Source organism: Salvelinus sp. IW2-2015, unplaced genomic scaffold (genome assembly GCF_002910315.2).
Source record: "Salvelinus sp. IW2-2015 unplaced genomic scaffold, ASM291031v2 Un_scaffold1659, whole genome shotgun sequence".
NCBI classification, from domain to species: Eukaryota; Metazoa; Chordata; class Actinopteri; order Salmoniformes; family Salmonidae; genus Salvelinus; species Salvelinus sp. IW2-2015.
Window position 1 is genome coordinate 134,239 of NW_019943067.1, and position 20,264 is coordinate 154,502.

General features: G+C 45.3%; 1 protein-coding gene across 1 annotated transcript in view; it reads left to right on the forward strand.

The window, feature by feature from the left end:
* Nucleotides 1-20,264, forward strand: part of LOC112071605 (glutamate receptor ionotropic, kainate 1) — a 112,355-nt gene that overhangs the window by 88,218 nt on the left and 3,873 nt on the right. The window contains 7 exon segments of the mRNA XM_024139042.2: nt 8,281-8,484; nt 9,282-9,505; nt 14,844-14,860; nt 15,251-15,283; nt 15,286-15,344; nt 15,346-15,405; nt 15,408-15,471. Of these exon segments, the coding sequence (XP_023994810.2) occupies nt 8,281-8,484; nt 9,282-9,505; nt 14,844-14,860; nt 15,251-15,283; nt 15,286-15,344; nt 15,346-15,405; nt 15,408-15,471 (661 nt within the window).

The following is a 20,264-nucleotide window of genomic DNA, read 5'->3' on the forward strand; positions in this document are numbered from 1 at the left end:
GTACTAAATAGTCCCAAATAGTCACTGGGCAATCCATATCACTGGGTTTTACCTTAAATTAACCTTACCTTTAACTTAATTTACCTTACTTAACCTAACTTAACTTACATAATTACAATGAAAATCGGTAAGTCAGCTAGCTGATGGTTGTCTTTAGTCGCAAAAACTACCGTTATTTTCTAGTCCATTTAAATGTGTAGCTCGAGGTGATTTAATCCTCTAACGGTAGAGGATTATCCGAAATTAGGGGTGTCCGATGGGGGTGGCCGATGTTGGGGGAAAATAGCTATGAATCCAGCATCCAAATATCCAATATGAAAATAGCCAATAGTCATATTACTATAGGTTTGATAGATCCAAGTAATCCATATATAATATCCAATAGTCTTAGTATATATGGTGATAGTTTTGATAGTCAGAGCGGAATGTCCAATTGTCCAATATAGAATAGGAGATAGACCAATAGTCAAAACAAGCCACAGGAATAGTCAATAGTCAAAATAGTCACAGGATTAGTCAAAGTCCAAATAGGTTAATCAATGTAAGAGTAAACTATTGTAGTAAGATACACAAAGTCTGGACCGGGTAGTTGTAGCGGGTAGTTTGTAGCGGTTAGTTGGAGCGGGTAGTAGGAGCGGGGTAGTTGGAGCGGGTAGTTGGAGAGGGTAGGTTTTGGAGCGGGTAGTTGCGGAGGCGGGTTAGTTTGGAGCGGGGTAGTTGTGAGCGGGTAGGTTGGAGCGGGTAGTTGGAGCGGGTAGTATGAAGGGGTAGTTGGGAGCGGGGTAGTTGGAGCGGGAAGTTGGAGCGGGTAGTTGGAGCGGGTAGTTGGAGCGGGTAGTTGGGAGCGGGTAGTTGAGGAGGGAAGATTGGAAGAGGGTAGTTAGGAGGGGGGTAGTTTGGAAGCGGGTATAGTTGAGCGGGGGTAGTTGGAGCGGGGTTTAGTGGAGAGGGTAGTTGGAGCTGGGTAGTTGAAGAGGTTGGTTGGCAGGGGTAGTGGAGAGGGTAGTTGGGCGTGGTAGTTGGAGAGGGAAGTGGGGAGCTAGCGGGGTAGGGTGTATTGAAGAGTTTGGTTGAGCGGGTAGGGTTGGAGAGGGTAGTTGGACGGGAGTAGTGAAAGAGGTTGTTGGGAGCGGGATTAATTGGAGAGGGTTGGTGAGTTGGAGCGGTGTGGAGAGGGGGTAGTGGAGAGGGTAGTTGAAGCGGGAGTAGTTGGAGAGGTAGTTGGAGAGAGTAGTTTGGAGAGGGTAGTTTGGAGCGGGTAGTTGTAGTTGGAGCGGGTAGTTGGACGGGTGTTAGAGAGGGTAGTTGCGGAGCGGGTAGTTGTGAGAAGGGTAGTTGAGCGGGGTAGTTGGGAGGGTAGTGAGAGGGTAGTTGGAGAGGGAAGTTGGAGAGCGGTAGTTGGGAGTTAGTTGGAGAGGGTAGTTGGAGCCGGTAGTTGGAGAGGGTAGTTGGAGAGGTAGTTGTGAAGGGGTAGGTTGGGAGCCGGTTAGTTGGAGAGGGTGTTGGAGCGGTAGTTGGATGAGGGTTTAGTTGGAATCCCTTATGTACTTGTGGTTTCAGGTTCAAGAAGATCTACTATCTTTTTCTCAATCCAAACTAAAGAAACCACACAGGTCTACTATGGGGTACGTTTCATACAGAGAATATTGACGACTCTATCACTCATCTCACAGGAAAAACCCTTACGTCATGTTATTAAGAAGGTCTGACAAGCCTCTCTATTTGGTACGACCGGTTTAGAATGTTTGAGAAGGTTACTGCCTGAACCTACTGAAGAGGCTGTCCAAACATCCTGGGAATTTGCTACGAGGTAAACTGGTATCTGACGGGCGAGTATGGGAGCTCAAAACGAATAAGAGGAGAATGGAACGGCATGGTGCGGGAACTCATAGACCATGTGGAGTCAACTTGCCTGTACCAGGAGAAGACAGAACGAGGCAAATGTTTTACTCTATGGAAGAAAGAGGCAAGGAATGTATATTTACGGTAGATGCCTCCACTTGTACTGTCACACTACAGTACAGTTGCAGGTACAGTAACAGGTACAGTGCAGCGTACAGTACAGGTACAGTTACAGGTGATATGGCTCACATGAGTTGGATTCGCGCAGTTCCCCCACTTGGACTGTTACTGTGAATATGTCAATTAACATTTATAGAATGCTACTAGTGGCAGATACAATAAACTAGTCGATGTTAGTTCAGAGCTGGCCCAATCCTGTTCCTGGAAGATAACCTCCTGTAGTTTAACTCAACCCTGTTCCTGGAGAGATACCCTGCTGTAGGTTATAACTCCAACCCTGTTCCCGGAAAGATACCCTCACTTGTAGGTTAACACCAAACCCTGTTCCTGAGAGATACCCTCCTGTAGGTTTTCTCCAACCCTGTTCCTGGAGAGATTACCTCCTGTACGGGTTTTAACTCCTACCCTGTTCCTGCGAGAGAGGAACCTCCTAGTAGGTTTTTAACTCCTTACCTTGTTCCTGGAGAGAGGCCCTCCTGTAGGTTTTAACTCCAAACCCTGTTCCCCCGGAGAGATACCCTCCTGTAGGTTAAAACCAACAGGAGGCGTAGCTGTCCAGGAACAGGGGTCGGCCAGGCCTGATTGCAATCTTATAGAACCTGCTCTTCCTATGACAGGTTAGCAGACCTGGGTGGGTCACTCTGATGCCCTGATGTAATTCATGTATTAACCTGCCTCTGTCTATGACAGGTAGCAGACCTGGCTGTGGCTCCCTGACATTCACCTATGTTGAGAGAGAAGTGATAGACTTCTCTAAGCCCTTTCATGACTCTGGGCATCAGTATATTCCTGTACCACAAAACCCAACGGCACCAAAACCCCCGGGTGTTTCTCCTTTCCTTCAACCCCCTGTCTCCTGACATCTGATGTATGTACTACTGGCCTGCCTGGAGGTCAGCTGTGTCCTGTTTGTCATCGCCAAGGTAAGGGGTCAGGGTCACGGGTTAGGGTGAAACACTGTTCTCCTGACATCTGGATGTATGTACTAAACTGGGGCCTGCCTCGGAGTTCAGTGTGTCCTGTTTGTCTCGCCAGGTTAAGGTTTAGGGGGTCAGGGGTCAGGGGATTAGGCGTGAACACTGGTCCTGACATCTGGATGTACAGGTTTACTGCCAAATAAAATCAACACATTGACTAACATGAGGGTTCTGGCGGTTCTGTTCGGTGTGGGGGTGCATTTTTCCTGTGGGGTTGGGTCCCCCTTAGAGCGGCGACGTATGCCAATAAATACACAGCCATTCTGAGTGATCAGCCTTCAACCAGGGGTCCCGCAGTGAGCGCTGCGGGTCTAAGGCACTGCGTTCTCAGTGCCAAGAGGCGTCACTACAGATCCTTGGTTTGAATCCAGGCCTGTATTCACATTCGGCCGTGTATTGGGAGTCCCAAGGGTGGCGACCAAATTGGCCCAGCGTTGTCTGGGTTTGGCTGGGGTTAGGCCGTTCACTGTAAATAAGAATTTGTTTCTTAACTTTGACTTGCTTATTTAAAAATAAAGTTAAATATATATATATTTTTAAAGCATTACCAATGCCCCCAGCCAAAGGGTACAAGTGGTCACTGAATGGTTGATTTGAGCATGGAAAAACGATGTGAACCATATGACACGGCCGTCTCAGTCACTGTCGTGTTAATCAAACTTGTCTGTACGTTGAGTAAAAATATTCAAACTTTTGTTCTTGGTTGCTCTTGATTTATAATCCAGTACCTTGTTGTGGATGGTAGCAGCAAGATACAGTCCTGGATTACCTTGGGTGTTGGGTGGTTATTGGGGGGCGAACGCGGTGTCGGAGATTATGAAGGACACTAGAATCTTCTGCCTGCGAAAGTGTTGGTTGTTTCAGGTCAGTCATATGGATGAGGTGAATGTCCGTTCCTACAGACAGACCCGTGTGGGAACTTTCCACCATCGTGGTGCTATATGTTTTCCCTCAGCACTGTTCCTGTGACTCTGTGACGCTTCTGAAGCGTTGCTCATAGATTCCTTACTCATTTCTCTTCCTTTGTCCTTTTGATGCTGACCAGCTGCTGCGGCTTGGGATTCTCAGCGCCATTTTCATCCCATTTAAACGCTTACGGGAGATTCTGCGAGCGGGGCAAGTTTTTTGTCACCACCGTCAACAAAACATTCAAATGGATGGAATTTCTTTGGGGAAGAATGGTTTGTCACATTCCTCCACTAGAGTCCAAGACACTTGTAAATCTAGCCCAAGGTGCATTGAAGCGACTGGCGGTTCGAAAGGTGGCCCACCCTTTATGTTGGTGTTTCCTTTATTTTGGCAATTACCTGTTATGTGCTTCTGGCCAACTCTGATTCGATGGTAGAGGTTAGGGTTTAGGGTTGTAGGGGCGATAGGGTGTACAGAGTTGTTAGGGGTTAGGGTTTAGATAGTGAACCCTGTGCTTCTGACCTGGCTCATGAGTCAGCTGTGCTCTCGTTGTCATTATCAGGTAAACGGACGGGCTCTTAAAGCTGAAAATATGTCACTTTTTGGGTGATCGACCAAATTCCAAATTTCACGTAGGAATTGTAGATCTGTCATCTTATCTAAAGCAAGTCTAAGGAAGCGGTAGATATGTTCTATATGTGCTATTTTTTATGTTCCCGTTCTTTTAAAAGGGCATTCAGCAGTTGTACACCATTTTTGGACTTATAATTAGTGATATGTACTGATTTTTGATCCTTGAATAATATAACTTAGAAATGCCTCATGAGCTTAGTCGTGAACTACCCCCCCGTGACTCAATCTGAACTGTCGTAACCCATTCACAACCTAAAATATAAGCTTGTTTTACGCCAACATTTTGTAACCAAAGAAAATGTAACAAAACACATTTTTTTTTTACTACATATTAATTGAGTAGTAGGCAATTGGTCTTGAAAGCCAAAAAAATAAAGAAAATGTCACATGAGCACGTAAACACGTTTAGCAATTACGTCCGTCCCCTCGCCATAACCCGGTCGGCGAAACCAGGGACCTTCTGCACACATCAAAACTGACACCCACGAAGCACGCTTACCCATCTCTCCACAAGGCCGCGGCCCTTTGAGAGCAAGGGGAACCACTACTTCAAATGTCTTCAAAGCGGAGTGACGTAACCGATTGAAACGCTATTAGCGCGCACCACGCTAACTAGCTAGCCATTTTAACATCCGTTACACACGTACTTCACCCATGTTCTACCAAGGTTCTCCGCACACAAGCTTTTGACTACTACTGCTTAGCTATGTTGGTCTTATTGTACTTCAAACAATGTGTAGGCCATGTTGCTTTAGATTCAAACTTTCTCAAAACAGCCTAATTCATTCTCTTCAATAGGAATAATGGACTTTGCATTACTTTACTTTAGTGTCCTTGCTAATAAATAATGTACAGTGCTTTCAGAAAGTATTCAGACCCCTTGACTTTTTCCACATTTTGTTACGTTACAGCCTTATTCTAAAATGGATTAAATAAAGAAAAGATCCTCAGCAATTTCTACACACAATACCCATAATGACAAGGCGAAAACAGGATTTTTAGAAATGTTCACAAATCTATAAAAATATTAAAACAGAAATACCATATTTACATTAAGTATTCAGAACCCTTTTGGCTATTGAGGACTCGGAATTGAGCTCCAGTGCATCCTTGCTTCCATTGATCATCCTTGAGATGTTTCTGCAACGTGGATCCACCTGTGGTTAAAATTCAATTTGATGGACATGATTGAAAGGCACCACAACCCTGTCTATTTAAGGTCCCACAGTTGACAGTGTATTTCAGAGCAAAAACCCAAAGCCGTGAGGTCGAAGGAATGTCCTGTTAGGAACTCAGAGACAGGTTGTGTCGAGGCACAGTCTGGGGAAGGGTTCCAAAAACATTTTCATGCCCAGCATTGAAGTTCGCCAAGAACCACAGTGGCCATCATCATTCTTAAATGGAATAAGTTGGATCACCAAGACTCTCTCCTAGAAGCTGGTCTGCCCGGCCAAACTGAGCAATTGGGGGAGAGGGCCTTGGTCAGGGAGGTGACCAATAACTTCGTATGGTCACTCTGGACAGAGCTCTAGAGAGAGATTGGGAGAACCTTCCAGAAGGACAACCATCTCATGCCAACATTTCCACCAAATCAGGGCCTTTTATGGTAGAGTGAAACAGACGGTAGCCACTCCTCAGTAAAAGCGGCACATTGACAGCCCCGCTTGGAGTTTGCCAAAAGGCCACCTAAAGACTCTCCGACCATGAGAAACAAGATTCATTGGTCTGGATGAAACTAAGATTAGAACTCTTTGGCCGGAATGCCCAAACATCACGTCTGGAAGGAAACCTGCACCATCCCTACGGTGAAGCATTTCGGTGGTGGGACAGATTCATGATGGGGGATGTTTTCAGCGGCAGGACGGGAGACTAGTCAGGTTGAGGCAAAGATGAATGGAGCAAAGTACAGCAAGTCTTGATGAAAACCTGCTTCCATAGCTCTCAGGATCTTCTCCAGGTCAACGACGCTAACACACAGCCAAGATAACGGCAGGACTAGCTTCGTGAAAAAGTCTCGACTGTCCTTGAGTGGCCCAGCCAGAGGCCTGGAACTTAAACTGACTTTGAACATCTTGAGAGAGACCTGAAAATAAGCGTGCAATCTCTCTCTTTTTTTCAATAGTCCAAATAGTCACTGGGTATTCCAAATAGTCACTGGGTATTCCAAATAGTCACTGGGTATTCCAAATAGTCACTGGGTATTCCAAATAGTCACTGGGTACTACAATAGTCCAAATAGTCACTGGGCAATCCAATAGTCACTGGGTTTACCTTAAATTTAACCTTTACCTTTAACTTAATTTACCTTACCTTAACCTAACTTAACTTACATAATTTACAATGAAAATCGGTAGTCAGCTAGCTAGATGGGTGTCTTTAGTCGCAAAACGTACCGTTATTTTCTAGTCCATTTAAATGTGTAGCTCGAGGTGATTTAATCCTCTAACGGGCTAGAGATTATCCGAAATTAGGGGGTGTCCGATGGGGGTGGCCGATGTTGGGGAAAATTAGCTATGAATCCAGCATTCCAAATATCCATATGAAATAGTCCAATAGTCATATACTAATAGTTTGATAGTCCAGTAATCCATATATAATAGTCCAATAGTCTTAGTAGTTATATGGTGATAGTTTGATAGTCCAGAGGGAATAGTCCAATTGTCCAATTAGCAATAGGAGATAGACCAATAGTGCAAACAGCCCACAGGAAATAGTCCAATAGTTCAAATAGTCACAGGGAGTAGTCCAATAGTCCAAATAGTCTAATCCAATAGTAAGAGTAACTATTGTAGTAAGATACACAAAGTCAGTTGGAGCGGGTAGTTGTAGCGGGTAGTTGTAGCGGGTAGTTGGAGCGGGTAGTAGGAGCGGGTAGTTGGAGCGGGTAGTTGGAGAGGGTAGTTGGAGCGGGTAGTAGTATGAAGGGGTAGTTGGGAGCGGGGGTAGTTGGAGCGGGAGAGTTGGAGCGGGTAGTTGGAGCGGGTAGTTGGAGCGGGTAGTTGGGAGCGGGTAGTTGGAGGAGGGAAGATTGGAGAGGGTAGTTAGGTAGGGGGGTAGTTTGGAAGCGGGTATAGTTGAGCGGGTAGTTGGAGCGGGGTTTAGTTGGAGAGGGTAGTTGGAGGGGTAGTTGAGAGGTTGGTTGGAGGGGTAGTGGAGAGGGTAGTTGGAGCGGGTAGTTGGAGAGGGAGTGGTGGAGCAGCGGGTAGGTGATAGTTTGGTTGAGCGGGTAGGTTTGGCAGGGTAGTCTGGAGGTAGTGGAGACGTATGCGAGTGATGGTAGTTGGGAGCGGGATTAATTGGAGAGGGTTGGTAGTTGGAGCGGTGTTGGAAGTATTGAGGGGTAGTTGGAGAGGGTAGTTGAAGGGGTAGTTGGAGAGGGTAGTTGGAGTAGAGTAGTTTGGAGAGGGTAGTTGGAGCCGGGTAGTTGTAGTTGGAGGGGTAGTTGGACGGTGTGTAGAGGGGTAGTTGCGGAGCGGGTAGTTGTGAGCAAGGGTAGTTGAGCGGGGTAGTTGGAGAGGGTAGTTGGAGAGGGTAGTTGGAGAGGGTAGTTGGAGCCGGTAGTTGGAGAGGGTAGTTGGAGCCGGTAGTTGGAGAGGGTAGTTGGAACTCCTTATGTACTGTGGTTTCAGGTTCAAGAAGATCTACTATCTTTTCTCAATCCAAACTAAGAAACCACACAGTCTACTAATGGGGTACGTTCATACAGAGAAATTGACGACTCTATCACCTCATCTCACAGGAAAACCCTTACGTCATGTATAAGAAGTCTGACAAGCCTCTCTATGGTAACGACCGGTTTGAAGGTTACTGCCTGGACCTACTGAAGGAGCTGTCCAACATCCTGGGATTTGCCTACGAGGTTAAACTGGTATCTGACGGGAAGTATGGAGCTCAAAACGATAAGGGAGAATGGAACGGCATGGTGCGGGAACTCATAGACCATGTGAGTCACTTGCCTGTACCAGGAGAGAGACAGAACGAGGAAATGTTTTACTCTATGGAAAAGAAAGAGACAAGGGAATGTATATTTACGGTAGATGCCTCTCACTTGCTGTCACACTACAGTACAGTGCAGGTACAGTACAGGTACAGTGCAGGTACAGTACAGGTACAGTACAGGTGTATGGCTCACATGAGTGGATGAGTTCCCCCACTGGACTGTACTGTGAATATGGTCAATTAACATTTATAGTAATGCTACTAGTGGCAGATACAATAACTAGTCGATGTAGTTCAGAGCTGCCCAATCCTGTTCCTGGAGAGATAACCTCCTGTAGGTTTTAACTCCAACCCTGTTCCTGGAGAGATACCCTGCTGTAGGTTTTAACTCCAACCCTGTTCCCGGAGAGATACCCTCCTGTAGGTTTTAACACCAACCCTGTTCCTGGAGAGATACCCTCCTGTAGGTTTTAACTCCAACCCTGTTCCTGGAGAGATAACCTCCTGTAGGTTTTAACTCCTACCCTGTTCCTGGAGAGAGACCCTCCTGTAGGTTTTAACTCCTACCCTGTTCCTGGAGAGAGACCCTCCTGTAGGTTTTAACTCCAACCCTGTTCCCGGAGAGATACCCTCCTGTAGGTTAAAACCAACAGGAGGGTAGCTGTTCCAGGAACAGGGTCGGCCAGGCCTGATGCAATTCCTATAGAACCTGCTCTGTCTATGACAGGTAGCAGACCTGGCTGGGGTCACTCTGATTAGCCCTGATGTAATTTCTGTATTAACCTGCTCTGTCTATGACAGGTAGCAGACCTGGCTGTGGCTCCTCTGACCATCACCTATGTGAGAGAGAAGGTGATAGACTTCTCTAAGCCCTTCATGACTCTGGGCATCAGTATCCTGTACCACAAACCCAACGGCACCAACCCCGGAGTGTTCTCCTTCCTCAACCCCCTGTCTCCTGACATCTGGATGTATGTACTACTGGCCTGCCTCGGAGTCAGCTGTGTCCTGTTTGTCATCGCCAGGTAAGGGGTCAGGGGTCACGGGTTAGGGTGAACACTGTCTCCTGACATCTGGATGTATGTACTACTGGCCTGCCTCGGAGTCAGTTGTGTCCTGTTTGTCATCGCCAGGTAAGGGGTTAGGGGTCAGGGGTCAGGGATTAGGGTGAACACTGTCTCCTGACATCTGGATGTACAGGTTTACTGCCAAAATAAAAGCAACACTTGACTAAATGAGGGTTCTGGCGGTTCTGTTCTGGTGTGGGGTGCATTTTCCTGGTGGGGTTTGGGTCCCCCTTAGAGGGCAGAGTAAATGCCAATAAATACACAGCCATTCTGAGTGATCACCTTCAACCAGGGCTCCCGAGTGGCGCTGCGGTCTAAGGCACTGCGTCTCAGTGCAAGAGGCGTCACTACAGTCCCTGGTTTGAATCCAGGCTGTATCACATTCGGCCGTGATTGGGAGTCCCATAGGGTGGCGAACAATTGGCCCAGCGTTGTCTGGGTTTGGCTGGGGTAGGCCGTCACTGTAAATAAGAATTTGTTCTTAACTGACTTGCTTATTTAAAATAAAGTTAAATATATATATATTTTTAAAGCATTACAATGCCCCCAGCCAAAGGGTACAAGTGGTCACTGAATGGTTTGATGAGCATGAAAACGATGTGAACCATATGACACGGCCGTCTCAGTCACTGTCGTGTAATCAAACTTGTCTGTACGTGAGTAAAATATTCAAACTTTTGTTCTTGTTGCTCTGATTTATAAATCCAGACCTTGTTGTGGATGTAGAGCAGATACATCCTGGATTACCTTGGGTGTTGGTGGTTATGGCAACCGCGGTGTCGGAGAGATGAAGACACTAGAATCTTCTGCTGCGAAAGTGTTGGTTGTTCTCAGGTCAGTCCATATGGATGAGGTGATGTCCGTTCCTACAGACAGACCCGGTGGGGAACTTCCACCATCGTGGTGCTATATGTTTTCCCTCAGCACTGTTCCTGTGACTCTGTGACGCTTTCTGAAGCGTTGCTCTGATCCTTACTCATTCTCTCCTTTTCCTTTGAGCTGACAGCTGCTGCGTTTGGGATCTCAGCGCCATTTTCAGCCCAATTTAACGCTTACGGGAGATTCTGGAGCGGTGCAAGTTTTTCACCACCGTCAACAAAACATCAAATGATGGAATTTCTTTGGGGAAGAATGGTGTCACATCCCTCCACTAGAGTTCCAGACACTTGTAGAATCTATGCCAAGGTGCATTGAAGCTGTACTGGCGGTTCGAAGTGGCCCAACGCCCTTTATGTTGGTGTTTCCTTTATTTTGGCAATTACCTGTATGTGCTTCTGGCCAACCTCTGAGTCAGATGGGTAGAGGTTAGGGTTTAGGGTGTAGGGCGTAGGGTGTAAGAGTGTAGGGGTTAGGGTTTAGAGTGAACCCTGTGCTTCTGACCTGGCTCTGAGTCAGCTGTGCTCTCGTTGTCATTATCAGGTAACGGACGGGCTCTTAAAGCTGAAATATGTCACTTTTTGGGTGATCCGACCAAATTCCAAATTCACGTAGGAATGTAGATCTGTCATTCTTATTAAAGCAAGTCTAAGAAGCGGTAGATATGTTCTATATGTGCTATTTCTATGCTTCCCGTTCTTAAAAGGGCATTCAGCAGTTGCTACATCCATTTTTGGACTTATAATTAGTGATATGTACTGATTGATCCTTGAATAATATAACTTAGAAATGCCTCATGAGCTTAGTCGTGAACTCGTGAACTCATGAACTGTCGTAACCCATCACAACCTAAAATATAAGCTTGTTTTACTCCAACATTTGTAAACAAAGAAAATGTAAACAAACACATTTTTTTTTTACTACATATTAATTGAGTAGTAGGCATTGGTCTGAAGCCAAAAAATAAAGAAAATTCACATGAGCACGTGTAACAGTTTAGCATTACGTCCGTCCCCTCGCCCATACCCGGGCGCGAACCAGGGACCTTCTGCACACATCAACAACTGACACCCACGAAGCACCGTTACCCATCGCTCCACAAAGGCCGCGGCCCTTGCAGAGCAAGGGGAACCACTACTTCAAGGTCTCAAAGCGAGTGACGTAACCGATTGAAACGCTATTAGCGCGCACCACCGCTAACTAGCTAGCCATTTAACATCCGTTACACACGTACTTCACCCATGTTCTACCAAGGTTCTCCAGCACACAGCTTTGACCTACTACTGTAGCTATGTTGGTCTATTGTACTTCAAACAATGTGTAGGCATGTTGCTTAGGATTCAAACTTTCTCAAACAGCCTAATTCATTCTCTTCATAGGAATAATGGACTTTGCATTACTTTACTTTAGTGTCCTGCTAATAAAATAATGTACAGTGCTTTCAGAAAGTATTCAGACCCCTTGACTTTTTCCACATTTTGTTACGTTACAGCCTTATTCTAAAATGGATTAAATAAAGAAAAGATCCTCAGCAATCTACACACAATACCCCATAATGACAAAGCGAAAACAGGTTTTTAGAAATGTTCACAAATCTATAAAAATATTAAAACAGAAATACCATATTTACATAAGTATTCAGACCCTTTGCTATGAGACTCGGAATTGAGCTCAGGTGCATCCTGRTTCCATTGATCATCCTTGAGATGTTTCTGCAACTTGGAGTCCACCTGTGGTAAATTCAATTGATTGGACATGATTGGAAAGGCACACACCTGTCTATTTAAGGTCCCACAGTTGACAGTGTATTTCAGAGCAAAAACCAAGCCGTGAGGTCGAAGGAATTGTCTGTAGAGCTCAGAGACAGGATTGTGTCGAGGCACAGATCTGGGGAAGGGTTCCAAAACATTTCTGCAGCATTGAAGTTCGCCAAGAACACAGTGGCCTCCATCATTCTTAAATGGAATAAGTTTGGATCCACCAAGACTCTTCCTAGAGCTGGTCGCCCGGCCAAACTGAGCAATTGGGGGAGAAGGGCCTTGGTCAGGGAGGTGACCAATAACTCGATGGTCACTCTGACAGAGCTCTAGAGAGAGATGGGAGAACCTTCCAGAAGGACAACCATCTCTGCAACATTCCACCAATCAGGCCTTTATGGTAGAGTGAACAGACGGTAGCCACTCCTCAGTAAAAGGCACATGACAGCCCGCTTGGAGTTTGCCAAAAGGCACCTAAAGACTCTCCGACCATGAGAAACAAGATTCATTGGTCTGATGAAACTAAGATTGAACTCTTTGGCCGGAATGCCAAACATCACGTCTGGAGGAAACCTGCACCATCCCTACGGTGAAGCATGGTGGTGGCAGAATCATGATGGGGGATGTTTTTCAGCGGCAGGGACTGGGAGACTAGTCAGGGTTGAGGCAAAGATGAATGGAGCAAAGTACAGCAAGCTCCTTGATGAAAACCTGCTCCATAGCTCTCAGGATCTTCTCCAGGTCAACGACGCTAAGCACACAGCCAAGATAACGCAGGACTAGCTTCGTGAAAAGTCTCCGAATGTCCTTGAGTGGCCCAGCCAGAGCCTGGACTTAAACCTGATTGAACATCTCTGGAGAGACCTGAAAATAGCTGTGCAGCAATGCTCCCCAATCAACCTAACAGAGCTCGAGAGGATCTGCAGAGAAGAATGTGAGAAACTCCCCAAGTACAGGTGTGCCAAGCTTGTAGCGTCATACCCAAGAAGACTCAAGGCTGTAATCGCTGCCTAAGGTGTCATTATGGGTTATTGTGTGTAGATGGGTGAGAAAACATATATTTAGAATTCAGACTGTGGAATAAGTCATGGGGTGTAAATACTTTCGGAATGTCTTTGTTGTTCGTAGTTGAGGAAAATGTAGCATAGCTAACTGCAGTGTTTGTCCTGTCTGAAATCTGTCTACCTTGTCTTACTGCAGCATAGGTCTATGGCGTAGCCTACCTAGCTAGTTTTCCAATGCACATTGCATGCATTGTAAAGTAGCTAGCTAGCAGTGTGACAGTTTCCCAAAGTTTGGCGTTGGCTTTTATCCTGCTTTGAACTAATTTAGCTAGCTATCTATGTTTTGTCGAAGAATGTATGATATATTGTGGTATGAACTGGTCATACTCGTTAGCTAACGTTGCAGCCTTCCGTTAGGCTAACGTTACCTAGATAACATTAACTAGCTATCATAACAGCCAAGGACTTTTGCGGTCTTATTTGTGCATGTTTGTTTGTGCATTGATTACACGCAAGTGTCTAGGTCATCAGTTTACACATGATGACTTCAGCCATATGAAAAACCTTGCTTGGCTAAATATATATAGCTTTCCTTCCTTGTTGGTTAGCTACCTAGCCAGCGTTAGCTCTCATCTGACTGATATAACGTTACGTTAGCTAGTTAGCAAGCTAGCTACCTAGCTAATCAAAACAAAACCATATTCATTGGCTAGCTAGCTAACAAACAGGCAAAGAAAGGTAGCTAGCTAGCCAATGAATATGGTTTTGTTTTGATTAGCTAGGTAGCTAGCTTTCAGCTGACTGGTGTTAGCTAGCTACTGAGGCTAGCTGCTGGACAAGCAACCTAATGTTAGCTAATGTGATATCTGTTTGTATTTATTGGTTAACCTCAGCTTGAATACCACCATATTGCTAGCTATCTACAATAGCCTAGGTTGGTTCCCATTATGACTGGCAGCCTGGTGGAAAAATTTGGAAATATATTTCATTGGATTATTGGAAATATATTTCACAGTGGTTTAGATGGTATAATGGTTCTCCCTTAATTCTTGTTTTGTGACGAACTCAAATTAGTAGAACTTTCTGAATTTTTGCAAAACAGGAAATGGCAGAGCGGTTTCTGCATATTTCACTTTTAAAATGTTGGGAGTGTGATTTGTGCCGCTTTTATATACACTGGGGTGACAATGTGCTGTGAAGGACATCGTATAAGTGCTATTAGACTTACCACAGTCTCCAAAGGGAAATGGATTTAAATGCGGGTGGAAATTAATGTGTATTGCTGCAATTATTCTGAGTGCGTCCCAAATGACATCACTTTGGGCCTTGGTCAAAAGTAGTGCACCATGTAGGGAATATGGTGTCATTTGGGACGCACTTTTGTATTCCCTGGTTGGGGTGTGTACCAGTATTTATAACAGAGACCTAAAGACCTCATGATGGTTATCTGCCAGGACTCTCTTCCCTGAACCAGAGAGGACCAACACCACTTTACAACAGAATGTAGAAGGAACCAACACCACTTTACAACAAAAAAGAGAGATATCAGCTGTATGTGTTCTTGTTTAGCCCACTAATGCAGCCAAGGTTACAGCTGTCTGTGTCTCTCTTTTAGCCCACTAATGCAGCAAGGTACAGCTGTTTGTGTCTCTCTTTTAGCCCACTAATGCAGCAAGGTACAGCTGTCAGGAACAAGATTAAGGATTCAAGAATGTGCCCTCACACTATCCTCATACCACATGTCTCCCGTCTCTGGTACTGCAAAAGAATGAAAAGCAAGATTGTTCATATGGATGGGAAAATTAGCGAGAGTAATATAAGCAAGTCGTTTTTTTTTTCTTTCAATATGACATTTTCTGAGATAACTGGTATCAGACAAATTGTTAAATGTTTTTTTGGTTATGTTTACAAGCCTGGCAAACCAAAAATAACCATATGAACTCATTATTACCCGAGAGAGCACATATTTTTGGGGGTTTTCAGACAAATTGTTGTCGTCGTCATGAGACTCCTATAAATAGGAATGGACTCCTCTAACTGTCTGTGTTATCGTTTTCATACAACAGGATCTGAGCTGATGCCTAAAGCCCTGTCTACGAGGATGTAGGAGGCATCTGGTGGTTCCTTTCACCCTCATGCATCATCTCGTCTTACACGGCCAAACCTGGCTGCCTTCCTCACCGTGGAGAGGATGGACTCCCCCATCGACTCGGCTGACGACCTCTGGCCAAGCAGACTAAGATTGAGTATGAGCCTGTGAGAGACGGATCAACGATGACCTTCTTTCAAGGTACAGACAGACACACACACACACGGACACACACACACACACACACACACACACACACACGGACACACACACACACACACGGACACACACCACGCGGAAACACACCACACGCGGACCACACACACAACCACACGGACCACACACACACACACGCGGACTCACACACACACACGGAACACACAACACGCACACACGCGGACACACACACACGGGACACACACACACGGACACACACCAACCACAACCACACACACACACACCACACAACACACGGACACACACACGCGGACACAACGGCACACACACGCGTGGACACACACACGCGACAACCACACACACACACGGACACACACACACGACACACAGGACACAGCGACGCGACAGAGACAGACACGGAAGACAGACAGAAGGACAGACTTCTAACAACTTCAATATTGCTTCTGTCTGGAGCTCATGCTGCTGGCTACTGGTTTCTTAAACAGACCTGAGAAGGATAACGTATGTGATATACTACTACAGTTTATTCAGAGTATAATATAGCAAAGAGAGGATCAACTATGGATCTCACAGTTTGTTTGTGCTTGATTGCTTTGACAGGCAGATTGTTTAGTGAGTCCTTAACATAAGATTAATACTTTACACGTCTGTCGGCCGCGTTGGTCTAGCAAGGCTGAACGGGAGTAATGGATGTTTAAAAAACAATATTATAATTTAATCCAGAAAAGAGGGAGAGCGGGAGGGAGAGAGATAAGTGAGGTCATTCCCTAATGGCACCTATTCCTTATAGTGGCCTATTTTTGACGCATGAGCCTATGGCCCGCTACTCACTATAAATAATGCCACTTTTGACCAGAGCCTATGGCGTTCAGTAGTGCAACTACATGTTGTGTTGCTACATGTTGTTTTGTCATGTGTTGCTGCATGCTGTGTTGTCATGTTGTGTTGCTCCATGCTGTGTTGTCATGTTGTGTTGCTACATGCTGTGTTGCATGTTGTGTTGCTGCATGCTGTGTTGTCCTGTTGTGTTGCTACATGCTGTGTTGTCATGTTGTGTTGCTACACATGTTGTTGTCATGTGTTGCTGCATGCTGTGGTTTGTCACTGTTGTGTTTGCTACCATGCTGTGTTGTGTCAATGTTGTGTTTGCTACCATGTTTGTTTTGTCAATGTGGTTGCTGCCATGCTGTTGTTGTCATGTTGTGTGTTGCTACTATGCTGTGTGTCTGGTTGTGTTGTCTACCATAGTTGTTGTCATGTGTTTTGCTGCCATGCTGTTGTTGTCTTAGGTCTCTCTTTATGTAAGTGGTTGTTGTCTCTCTTGTGCGTGATGTGTGTTTTGGCTATATATTTTATGTAGTTTTATTTTTTATTTTTAATCCCAGCACATCCCGCAGGAGGCTTTTGCATTTGGGAGGGCATTGTAATAAATAATTTTATACGTTAATAATTAGTTAAATTAAGGTTATAATAAATACATGTAAAAAACATATGGAAATAACCAGCCTTTACTGTAGGACCTAATCTCCTAGCAGCTTTACTGTAGGACCTATATTCCTAGCCAGCTTACGTAGAACCTATTTCCTTAGCATTAGCTTACTGTCTAGGACCTATTCATCTCATAGTTTACTTCTGTAGGACCCTATTATCTCCTAGCAGCTTACTGTTAGAACCTATATCCTAGCTACGCTTTAACTGTAGGACCTCTATATCTCCTAGCTAGCTCTTACGTTAAGGACCTAAATTTCCTAGCCAGCTTATGTAGAAACCTATCATCTCCTAGCCAGCTTACTGTAGGCCCTAATATTCTAGCCAGCTTACTGTAGGACGCTATAATTCTAGCTAGCTTACTGTAGGGACCTATATTCCTAGCAGCTTACTGTAGGACCCTAATATTCCAGCAGTTACTGTAGGACCTATAATCTTCCTAGCCAATTACTGTAGGAACCCTATATCTCCTAGCGCAGTTTACTGTAGAACCTTATATCTCCTAGCCAGCTTACTGTAGGACCTATATCCTCCCCACTTGAGACCTACTACTCCTCGTACCTGTAGACCCTATATCTCCAGCCAGCTTCTGACATCAGCCTAGTGGACCCTTATATCTCTAGCCAGCTTTACTGGTAGGACCCTATATCTCCTAGCCAGCTTCTGTAGGACCCTGTATTCCTAGCAGCTTTACTGTAGGACCCTATATCTCCTAGCCAGCTTACCTGGTAGGACCTTATTCTCCTAGCCTGTCTACTGTAAGGACCCTAATTAATCTTCCTACAGCCTTCACTGTAGGACCCTATACTCGCCCACTACTGACCCCCCCCCCCCCCCAACCCCCCTCCCAGCTTCCCCCCCCCCCACCCCCTTACCCCCCCCCCCCCCTGGCGCACCTCCCCCCCCCCCCCCTAGCCACCGCCCTTACTCGTGCCCCCCCCGCCAACCTCCCCTACCCCCCTACCTCCCCGTCCTATTCTCCCCTAGCCTCCCCCCCCTACCCTGAGCCTATATCCTAGCCAGTTATCTGTAAGGATCCTATAATCGTCTAGCTGCTTTTACTGGTAACTTAACTCTAGTAGCTTCGTACCTATATCTCCTAGCCAGCTTCTGTAGACTCCTATAATTCCTAGCAGCTTACTGTAGGACCTATATCTCTAGCCAGCTTCCTTGTAGGACCACTTAGTATTCCTAGCAGCTTTACTGTAGGACCCTATATTCTCCTAGCTGCCTTACTGTCGGACTTAATTCTAGTAGCCTTTACTGTAGACCCTATACCTCTTAGAGCTACTGAAGCCATAATCTGCCATTAGTAAAACTTTCCCCAGTAGTAGCCTATATCTCCTAGCCAGCCTTACTGTAGGACCTATATCTCCTAGCCAGCTTACTGTAGGACCGCTATATCTCCTAGACGACTTACTGTAGCCATATCTCCTAGCTTTCCAGCTTTACTGTAGGACCATATCTCTAGCTACTTACTGTAGGGACCTATTTCCTAGCCCAGCTCTTACTGTAGGACCATATCTCCTAGCTACCTTACTGTAGGACCCATAATTTCTAGCCAGCTTTACTGTGAACCCTACTATCTCTACTAGCTTACTTGTAGGACTCATATTCTCCTAGTCCAACGTTACTGTAAGGATACACTCCCTGTAGAACTTATTCTCCTAGCTAGCTCTGTAGGACCCTATATCTCTAGCTAGCTTACTGTAGGACCATATTCTATGCTCAGCTTACCTCGTAGGACCTATATTCTCTAGCCAGCTTCTGTCAGTAACTATATCTCCGTCTTACGCCTAGCTATTCTAGGCTTGTAGAACCTATAATCTCCTCCAGCTTTTACTGTAGGACCCTATATCTCCTAGCCAGCTTACTGTAGGACCCTATATCTCCTAGCCAGCTTCCTGTAGGACCTATATCTCCTAGCAGCCTTACTGTGCTATATCTTAGAGCTACTGTAGGACCTATATCTCCTAGCTAGCTTACTGTAGGACCCTATATTCTCATAAGTTAGCTTACTGTAGGACCCATTATCTCCTAGTACCTTACTGTAGCCTATATACTCCTAGCCAGCTACTGTAGACCCTATTATCTCCTAGCTACCTTATGTAGGACCCTATATCTTCTAGCCAGCTTACTGTAGAACCCTAATATCTCCTAGCTAGCTTACTGTGGACCCTATATCTCCTAGTCAGCTTACTGTAGGACCCTATATCTCCTAGCTAGCTTACTGTAGAACCCTATAATCTCCTAGCTTAGCTTACTGTAGGACCCTATATTCCTAGCTACCTTACTGTAGGGACCCTATATCTCCTAGCCAGCTTACTGTAGGACCCTATATCTTTCTAGCCAGCTTACTGTAGAACCCTATATCTCTAGCTAGCTTACTGTAGACCCTATATCTCCTAGCCAGCTTACTGTAGGACCCTATATCTCCTAGCTAGCTTACTGTAGAACCTTATTATCTCCTAGCTAGCTTACTGTAAGGACCCTATATCTCCTAGCTAGCTTACTGGTAGGACCCTATATTCCTAGCTAGCTTACTGTAGGACCCTATATTCTCATAGCTAGCTTACTGTAGTGGACCCTATATCTCCTAGCTTAGCTTACTTGTAGGGACCCTATACTCTCATAGTTTAGCTCTACTGTAGGACCCTATATCTCCTAGCACCTTACTGTAGGACCTATATCTCCTAGCTAGCTTACTGTAGGACCCTATCTCTCTAGCTACCTTACTGTAGACCCTATATCTTCTACCAGCTTAACTGTAGAACCCTATATTCCTAGCAGCTTACCTGTAGACCTATATTCCTAGTCAGCTTACTGTAGGACCCTATATCTCTAGCTAGCTTACTGTAGAACCTATATCTCCTAGCTAGCTTCTGTAGGACCTATATCTCTAGCTACCTTACTGTAGGAACCTATATCTCCTAGCCAGCTTACTGTAGGACCCTATATCTTCTAGCCAGCTTACTGTAGAACCTATATCTCTAGCCTAGCTTACTGTAGGACCTATATTCTAGCCAGACTTACTGTGGACCCCTATAATTCCTAGTAGCTTACTGTAGAACCCTATATCTCCTAGCTAGCCTTACTGTAGAACCTATTATCTCCTAGCTATGCTTAACTTGTAGGACCCTATATCTCCTAGCTAGCTTACTGTAGGACCTATATCTCATAGCTAGCTTTACTGTAGGACCCTATAATCTCCTAGCTAGCTTACTGTAGGACCTTGGATGATGACTTCCCCTATATTTCTAGCTAGCTTACTGTAGGATCTCTAGATGATGACTTTCCGATAATCT